General features: G+C 46.2%; 1 protein-coding gene across 5 annotated transcripts in view; it reads left to right on the forward strand.

The window, feature by feature from the left end:
• ulk1b (unc-51 like autophagy activating kinase 1) overlaps positions 1-7,828 on the forward strand; it is a 112,231-nt gene extending 104,403 nt beyond the window's left edge. For 3 of the 5 annotated variants that reach the window (XM_068054594.1, XM_068054596.1, XM_068054595.1), the window contains exons 26-28: positions 135-292; positions 2,144-2,279; positions 6,087-7,828. In XM_068054594.1, the coding sequence (XP_067910695.1) occupies positions 135-292; positions 2,144-2,279; positions 6,087-6,142 (350 nt within the window). In that variant the 3' untranslated portion in view covers positions 6,143-7,828. Of the gene's footprint in view, positions 1-32; positions 293-2,143; positions 2,280-6,086 lie in introns of those variants that run through there. The other 2 variants (XM_068054599.1, XM_068054597.1) reach the window with 2 other exon arrangements.
• The last annotated feature ends 2,064 nt before the right edge of the window (positions 7,829-9,892 follow it).

Consider the following 9,892-nt stretch of genomic DNA (forward strand, 5'->3'; position numbering starts at 1 on the left):
ATAAATGCTTATCTTTTATGCTTGTAATGTAGGAGGATGGGGTATTATCTTAATAATTGATGATAGTCCTCGAATAAACTGAAACTTGGACTAGAACTTCAAATAAGGAAGCAGCTACTTTGTGTTTCCCGCAGTGGTGAAGAAGCTAAACGAACACTACAAGTCCTGCGTGTCTCATTGCCGCTGTTTAACCGCCAGACTGCAGCGTTTCTTTGTGGACAAGCAGCGGCTCATGGACAGAATAAACAGCATCACCGCGGAGAAACTAATCTACAGTCATACTGTGCAAATGGTAAAAGTGCCTAACAATCTGCTACCCATGAGTAACAACAGCTTCTGTTTTGACAACGCTGCTTACAAACTGAGAGAGCCCTCAGAGGGGTGGGCAGAAGGCAGAGAGGGAGGAGAGGGAGGGGCTGGGGGAAGGATGATGGTGGCAAAGAGGCTGAAGGAGCAGGAACAAAGCGCAGACACATGTCGCAGGATTGGGCCGATTGTCAGAGGGAGCGGGGTACTCAACCCTATCTTTCCTACTGGTCTGATGCTCCTCTGAAGCCATGATCCTCTCGCTCCTCCACAGCTGGAGATGAGTGAGGTGCAAAAAAGGGAATTGGGAAAAAAACCTGCCATAGATATCAAAGCTAACTGTAAAAGTTTTTATAAGAGAGAGTATTAAAGGGGAATGTGACCCATTCATGACAGAAGCAGATGGCATTGTAATTCACAATAAGAAACTGACAGACTTGTGAAATGAATAATTTATATTTGTCTTCACAAGAGAGGAAGAGGGTAAAATGCCAGTGAGACAAGAGGACGTAAAAAGCAATCAAGGGGAGGAACTTAGTGGATTTAATATAAGTAAAAAATGGTAATGGAGAAAGTAATAAGGCTTAAGATTGACAAATATCGATCTCTGTCTTGAATATACTCAATGACTGAGCCTCCACAACTCTCTGGGGTAGAGAATTCCAAAGATTCACCACCCTCTGAGTGAAGAAATTCCTCCTCATCTCAGTCCTAAATGGCCTACCTCTTATGTTGAGACTGTGTCCCTTGGTTCTAGAACCCCCAGTCAGGGGAAACAGCCTTCCTGCATCTACCCTGTCGAGCTCTGTAAGAATTTTGTATGCTTCAATGAGGTCACCTAAGTCTCTCAACTCTCGAGAACACAGGCCCAGTCTCCTCGCAGGATAATCCTGCCATCCCAGGGATCAGGCTGGTGAACCTTCATTGCACTCCCTCTATATCCTTCCTTAGGTAAGGAGACTAAAACTGCACACAGTGACCCTCCGACAGAGCAGCCCTCCCTCAGTACCGACCCTGCAACAGCAAACTGCGGTCTCACCAAGGCTCTATACAATTGCAGCGAGATTCTTTACTCCCGTACTCAAATCCTCTTGCAATAAAGACCAATAAGATGAATAATTAATGCTGGCCTTGCCAGCAATGCGCACCTCCCATGAATGAACTAAAACAGATGTTGTGACGTGCATCGGTAATTGGTTGGGAGGTAGGAGACAGGGAGTTGGGATAAAGGGAACTGTTTCTGATTGGTGGGATGTGATGATTGGTCCCAAGAATCTGCACTGTGACCTCAGTTTCTTACAATCCAAGCTGTGTTAGACTTTGATGAAGAATAGAGATTTATATATAAGAACAAAAGCAATAGTTGCAGGAGTCGGCCATGCAGCCACTCGAGGCTGCTCCGCCATTCATGGCTGATCTTCTACCGCAACTTCACTTTCCTCATAGGATAAGAGGATAGAGAAGAGCAGAGAGATTTAGGCGTCCATTTACTCAAATCTCTGCAAGCTAGTATGCAGGTACAAGCAGATAGTTGCTTGAGAAAGAGGAATATTTAAGGGAATGTGGAGCAAGTGGTGGAAGTGGGATTAGACTGGGGGAGCTTGTGGAGAAGGACATGTATGTGCTTGATGGGCCGAATGGTGTGCTCCTGGTGCTGAAATCTTCTCTAATTCTAAACGTTTTTGAGGGGGAGAGGACGGATTTTCCAAAGTGTTACACTCACTTTTTAGTCTGAAAATGGATTTAAGGACAATTTGTGTAAAAATCTGTCAAATTACACCTGCCTAAAACCCATGTAGAGAAAGGGCATTAATGCTGTGTTTCTGTCTAATTCTAGGTGCAGTCCACAGCCCTGGATGAGATGTTCCAGCAGGGAGAGGACTGTATTCAGCGCTATCACAAAGCACTACTGTTAATGGAGGGTCTCTCACAGATTATCACTGAGCAGGAAGATATCGACAACATCAGCAAGTGTAAGAGGGTTTTATTGACCAACTCCTGCTCAGGGTACATGCTCCCTGTGCTCCTCAACAAACCCCAATTAAACTTTGAAAACTGCATCTGAACTAGGCTTTGCATGACATAACTTTTCAAATGGGATTATTTTACTTGCATTGATTTAGCACAGTGTATCTTTGAGCTCACTTTTGTTAGAGCCATTTTAACTGCAGTCAGTAGATTGTCTCATTATTAAAATATTCTGACTTCATATTATTGATGCTACTTCTCTTAAATGTACATAGGAACATACAAATTTGATGGGGAGGAAATGCCCAGCTGGTGCATGCATCATACTGTCTCTCCCAACTCGTACATCATTTAAACTCAGCCCCTTGTCCTTCCCAATCTGTTAAATAACCACTCAGTAGGCATGTAATACAGCCTAATCATTATTTTATACATCTCTTATCACATCACCTCGAAGGCTATGCTGTTCTAAAGTAAATAGACCAGTGCTGCACAGTGGGAGGGTCAGTACTGACGGAGTGTTGTACTGTCAGAGGGTCACATTGAGGGAGTGCTGCACTGTCGACGGTCAGCACTGAGGGAGTGCTGTACTGTCAGAGGGTCACATTGAGGGAGTGCTGCACTGTCGACGGTCAGCACTGAGGGAGTGCTGTACTGTCAGAGGGTCAGTACTGAGGGAGTGCTGTACTGTCAGAGGGTCAGTACTGAGGGAGTGCTGCACTGTCAGAGGGTCAGTACTGAGGGAGTGCTGCACTGTCAGAGGGTCAGTACTGAGGGTGCTGTACTGTCAGAGGGTCAGTATTGAGGGAATGCTGTACTGTCAGAGGGTCAGTACTGAGGGAGTGCTGCACTGTCAGAGGGTCAGTACTGAGGGAGTGCTGCACTGTCAGAGGGTCAGTACTGAGGGAGTGTTGTACTGTCAGAGGGTCAGTACTGAGGGAGTGCTGCACTTTCAGAGGGTCAGTATTGAGGGAGTGCTGCACAGTCGGAGGGTCAGTACTGAGGGAGTGCTGCACTGTTAGAGGGTCAGTACTGAGGGAGTGCTGCACTGTCAGAGGGTCAGTACTGAGGGTGCTGTACTATCAGAGGGTCAGTATTGAGGGAGTGCTGTACTGTCAGAGGGTCAGTACTGAGGGAGTGCTGCACTGTCGGAGGGTCAGTACTGAGGGAATGCGGCACTATTGGAGGGTCAATACTGAGGGAGTGCTGCACTGTCGGAGGGTCAGTACTGAGGGAGTGCTGCACTGTCGGAGGCAGTACTGAGGGAGTGCTGTACTGTCGGAGGGTCAGTACTGAGGGAGTGCTGTACTGTCGGAGGGTCAGTACTGAGGGAGTGCTGTACTGTCAGAGGGTCAGTATTGAGGGAGTGCTGCACTGTCAGAGGCTCAGTACTGAGGGAGTGCTGCACTGTCGGATGGTCAGTACTGAGGGAATGCGGCACTATTGGAGGGTCAATACTGAGGGAGTGCTGCACTGTCGGAGGGTCAGTACTGAGGGAGTGCTGTACTGTCGGAGGGTCAGTACTGAGGGTGCTGTACTGTCAGAGGGTCAGTGCTGAGGGAGTGCTGCACTGTCGGAGGGTCAGTACTGAGGGAATGCGGCACTATTGGAGGGTCAATACTGAGGGAGTGCTGCACTGTCGGAGGGTCAGTACTGAGGGAGCGCTGCACTGTCGGAGGGTAAGTACTGAGGGAGTGCTGCACTGTCGGAGGGTCAGTACTGAGGGAGTGCTGTACTGTCGGAGGGTCAGTACTGAGGGAGTGCTGTACTGTCGGAGGGTCAGTACTGAGGGAGTGCTGTACTGTCAAAGGGTCAGTATTGAGGGAGTGCTGCACTGTCAGAGGGTCAGTACTGAGGGAGTGCTGTACTGTCAGAGGGTCAGTACTGAGGGAGTGCTGCACTGTCGGAGGGTCAGTACTGAGGGAGTGCTGTACTGTCAGAGGGTCAGTACTGAGGGAGTGCTGTACTGTCAGAGGGTCAGTACTGAGGGAGTGCTGCACTGTAGGAGGGTCAGTATTGAGGGAGTGCTGCACTGTCAGAGGGTCAGTACTGAGGGAGTGCTGCACTGTCGGAGGGTCAGTACTGAGGGTGCTGTACTGTCAGAGGGTCAGTACTGAGGGAGTGCTGCACTGTCGGAGGGTCAGTACTGAGGGAATGCGGCACTATTGGAGGGTCAATACTGAGGGAGTGCTGCACCTTCGGAGGGTCAGTACTGAGGGAGTGCTGTACTGTAGGAGGGTCAGTATTGAGGGAGTGCTGCACTGTGGAAGGGTCAGTACTGAGGGAGTGCTGCACTGCCGGAGGGTCAGTACTGAGGGAGTGCTGTACTGTCAGAGGGTCAGTATTGAGGGAGTGCTGCACTGTCAGAGGGTCAGTACTGAGGGAGTGCTGCACTGTCAGAGGGTCAGTACTGTCAGAGATGCCATCTTTTTGATTTGACATTAAATCGAGGTCCTGTCTGCCTCCTCATGGGGACATAAAAGATCCCACGGCAACTATTCGAAGAAGAGCTCCCCCGTGTCCTGGCCAATATTCATCCCTCGCCAACATCACAAAAAAACAGATTATTTAGTCATCTCATTGCAGTTTGTGGGATCTTGCTGTGTGCAAACTGGCTGCAGTGTTTCCTACATTACAACAATGACTGCTCTTCAAAAGTACTTCATTGGCTGTGAAGTGCTTTGGGACATCCTGAGGTTGTGAAAGATGCTATAGAAATGCAAGTTCTTTCATTCTGCCTCAATCCCTGGTCTGTGCTGGGTTGGGTAAACGCAACAGTGTCATCGTGAATGCCACTTCTGGGCACCATCTAGTCACTCCTACTGTGAGTGTGAACAGCAACATCACGCTAGGCTGTAATGCCCTCCACAGTCGAATAGCTTATTGAAATTCTTAAAAGTTAAAGCTCACTAGGGTGAGTTACTGCATGGTGCCTGTCATCAGTGGAACTGAGCCCAGTTCAAGTTACAGCTTAGGGATAGGAGAGGAAGAAGAAGGGGAGAAAATTCAGGAGTGAACTGACAAAGTTACACTTCCACCACTGAGAGTTTTCTTCGCCTCATATCTGGATCTGTTTTGGCCTAGTTAGTCAAGTTTGATCACTGTGATTTGTTAACAAACCCCATTATTGTTGTATCATGTGAGTACCAGAATTGGAGAGAGTGAACTAGCTTGAGCTGGGTCTTTTTTCATTTAACAATCTCTATGTTCCTGTTCATGTTTTTTGGAGCAAAGGACATTGTAGAACTTACCGTCTCACAGTCATGGCAGAATATCAGATGGAGAGAGGTCGTCAGGGACCTGTTGTAGCAAGGAGCTGCTAATCTCATTGAAGCATACAAAATTCTTACAGGGCTCGATAGGGTAGATGCAGGAAGGATGTTTCCCCTGGCTGGAGGATCTAGAACTATGGGACACAGTCTCAGAATAAGGGGTAGGCTATTCAGGACTGAGATGAGGAGGAATTTCTTCACTCAGAGGGTGGTGAATCTTTGGAATTCTCTACGTCAGAGGGTGGTGGGGGCTCAGTCATTGAGTATGTTCAAGACTGAGATCGATAGATTTCTAGATATTAAAGATATCAAGGGATATGGGGATTGTGCAGGAAAATGGCGTTGAGGTAGAGTAGAAGATCAACCATGATTTAGTTGAATTGCGGAGCAGGCTCGAGGGGCCGAATGGCCTCCTCCTTCTCCTATGTCCTATGTTGACTGGCCAATATGTATCAACAGTAAACGTATCAACTGATTGTCCATTGTTCTTCACTCCCCCTGCAACTAACATTAAGGTGTAATTTCTTGTCTTGTTTCTAGGTAAGCAGTGCATCGAACGCAGACTTTCCACATTACAACCAGGGCTGTGCGCGTGAAGCTACAAGCTGGAACACCTTCCCATGTCTTGGGCCTTGCGTTATCTAGGATACCTGGATACCACACCGGAACCATCCCAATCGCCACTGAAACTGGGTGGGCTTTTCTTTTGCATATCGCCTGCAAACCCAGTGACTTGTTGGGCCATTAAGTGGAAACATCCCTCCCCTGTGAAAGCGCTGCACCAATGACACATGTTTCTGGTCTGCTATGTAGATTTCTTTTAGCAAAGTCACTCAGAGGAACCTTCACTGGTTCTTCAGAAGACACTTGACTGAAGAGGAAAAAGTGGCAATGGGAATCCTCTCTGACATTGTGTTTGTGCTAAAAGGAAGAATATTCAGCTGGGACTCTGTTGCCTGATTAACAAAAGAAAACAGAAAATATCAGTTGATCCATTAAAGAAGAGGATTTTGCACTTGCACTGAAGGAAGTCAGTGAGACATTTCAGAGCAACACAGCTTTCTGGTTTTTTTGTTTTTCATCGAATGCTGCCTTGAAGCACTTTCCTCACTTTTTTTCTAAAGTGTTAATCTCACACGCACACACGCACACAAACACCCCCCACACACTAACCTGTAAGGTAGACGTGCACTTTATATTAGCGTTGGTTGTGAACTTGAACCACACAATGGCCCGAGTAACATTATCACAGGAGGACGGAATCCAAAGTTATGATACACTCAGCACTGTTTCCCTTCCCTCAGCCCCGCTATTCCTTGTCTATTTTTGTGTTGCACTCTCTGATAATCTCGGCATGCAGCTGGTACAGTACAGTATGGGGTGAGTGTGTGTGTGCACGCATGCGCGCGTGTGTGTGTGGGCCCCATTCACTTCTCAGTTGAAGCCTGCTTTGGAGCTATTTCCAAGTAACATTTTGCCACACAAAAGCAGCAGTAACAGACAGTCGCACCTGTAGATTGTTTCATGTGGACCTTTTGTTCTGTTTCTTGTGATTTAGTTGAGTGTGCACGCATGTGTGCATGTGTGTGAGTACTTTGCTTTATTTTTCACAGGCAGATGAAGCAAACAAGGTTGCGAATGGTGGAGAGTTTGAATGGTAGAGTGTGCAGCATGGTGCGTCCGTAACTGAGTGCTTGCAATTCCATGCTGTAGCGAATGGTCACTTGAATGCACCAGCGTACTGGAATTCAAGATTACTTGTGATTCACAGATAAGCCAATGATTTCTTTTTTTTCCCCTCTATCTTGCATAAATACTTGAAAATTAGCCTCTGTGTGTACACAAGAATATATATATAGCAAAGATATCAGTGCCACCAAACTTGCTACAAGAGGTTTTGACTTTAACCCCGAGCTGTGTAAGATAAATGTATCGGTTAGTATTTATTGCTTTGTAGTCAGTGAGGAACACAAGCAAACTGGAGTGATTTACTGTACTCGAAGCATCAACTGTTTCCAAGACAACCATTTCTTGGTTATTTCTTTACTGTTGCAAGGTTGATGTGTAGTTTTTGTTTGACAGATTTCCGAGGAGCTTGGGCCTCACTCAGCTCCTGACTTATATATTCAGGTTGAAACTGTTGAAAGTGTATTTTGTTATTCTGCGATGTTAAAATGCTGGAAACATTTTATTTTCAGTTTTTATTTCCGTGCGTGCTGTAACTTTTTTTTTGTCTTTGAATTGTACCAAAAAAAACCCAGAATTAAACAGTTGGAAACGTTTGCCTTCTCCACTCTGCATGCCTTTGGAAGAGAGTTTTGAGATCATCATATTGGCTAACTGTGACTGGAATGGGCGGTGGGACATTAGCAACTCTCACTATTCAATGCCAGCCCTTGGCCCAAGCTGTGAGGAGATTATATATCAGGCTACAAATCTCTCTCTTTGGCTATGGATTTGGACACCTGCCCTAATGTCTCCATTGTGATATGTTGGTTTGGTACACTGCCACTGTATTTAATCTAGCCAGAGAGATTCTTAGTCTGTAGTAGTTAAACATTAATCTTTATTACATTATAACTATTTACACTCCACACTAGCCTGTGTATCTCCTCTAAAAGCCACGCTGAATCTATTCTTGAGTGTCATAGAAACATGGAAAATAGAGCAAGAGTAGGCCATTCGGCCCTTCGAGCCAGCTCCGCCATTCATTATGATCATGGCTGATCATCCAACTCAGTAACCTGTTCCCGCTTTCGCCCCATACTCTTTGATCTCTTTAGACCCAAGAGCTATATCTAACTCCTTCTTGAAAACACACAATGTTTTGGCCTCAACTGCTTTCTTTGGTAGCAAATTCCACAGGCTCACCACTCTCTGGGTGAAGAAATTTCTCTTCGTCTCAATCCTGAAAGGTTTACCCCGTATTCTTGGACAATGACCCCTGGTTCTGGACTCCCCCACCATCGGGAACATCCTTCCTGCATCTACCCTGTCAAGTCCTGTTAGAATTTTATAGGTTTCTATGAGATCCCCCTTCACTCTTCTGAACTCCAGCAAATATAATCTTAACCGACTCCATCTCTCCTCATACGTCAGTCCCACCATCCCAGGAATCAGTCTGGTAAACCTTCGCTGCACTCCCTCTATAGCAAGAACATCCTTCCTCAGATAAGGAGACCAAAACGGCACACAATATTCCAGGTGTGGCCTCACCAAGGCCCTGTATAATTGCAGCAAGACATCCCTGCTCCTGTACTCGAATCCTCTCGCTATGAAGGCCAACATACCATTTGCCTTTTTTACCGCCTGGTGTACCTGCATGCTTACCTTCAGCGACTGGTGTACGAGAACACCCAGGTCTCGCTGCATATTCCCCTCAATCCGTGTATAGCCGTTCAGATAATAATCTGCCTTCCTGTTTTTGCTACCAAAGTGGATAACCTCACATTTATCCACATTATCCTGCATCTGCCATGCATTAGCCCACTCACTCAACTTGTTCAAATCACCCTGAAGCCTCTCTGCATCCTCCTCACAACTCACCTTCCCACCCAGTTTTGTGTCATCTGCAAATTTGGAGATATTACATTTAGTTCCCTCATCTAAATCATTAATGTATATTGTGAATAGCTGGGGTCCTAGCACCCATCCCTGCAGTACCCCACTAGTCACTGCCTGCCCTTCGGAAAAAGACTCATTTATCCCTACTCTTTGTTTCCTGTCCGCCAACCAATTTTCTATCCATCACAATATACTACCCCCAATCCCATGCGCTTTAATTTTACACGCTAATCTCTTATGTGGGACTTTGAGGAAGGCTTCAGTAAGTCCAAATAAACCACATCCACTGGCTCCCCCTCATCAACTCTACTAGTTACATCCTCGAAGAATTCTAGTAGATTTGTCAAACATGATTTCCCTTTCGTAAATCCATGCTGATTCTGCCCGATTCTACCACTGTTCTCTAAGTGCTCTGCTATAAAATCTTTGATAATGGACTGTAGAATATTCCCCACTACTGACATCAGGCTGACTGGTCTATAATTCCTCACTTTCTCACTACCTCCCTTTTTAAATAGTGGGGTTACATTAGCTTCCCTCCAATCTGTAGGAACTGCTCCAGAGTCTATAGAATCTTGGAAGATGACCACCAATGCATCCACTATTTCTACAGCCACTTCCTTAAGTACTCTGGGATGCAGACCATCAGGCCCTGGGGATTTATCGGCCTTCAATCCCATCAATTTCCCCAACACCATTTCTCTACTAATACTGATTTCCTTCAGTTCCCCTCTCTCACTAAGCCCTGTGTTCCCCAACATTTCTGGCATGATATTTGAGTC

This window comes from Heterodontus francisci, chromosome 23, assembly GCF_036365525.1.
Source record: "Heterodontus francisci isolate sHetFra1 chromosome 23, sHetFra1.hap1, whole genome shotgun sequence".
Taxonomy (NCBI): Eukaryota; Metazoa; Chordata; class Chondrichthyes; order Heterodontiformes; family Heterodontidae; genus Heterodontus; species Heterodontus francisci.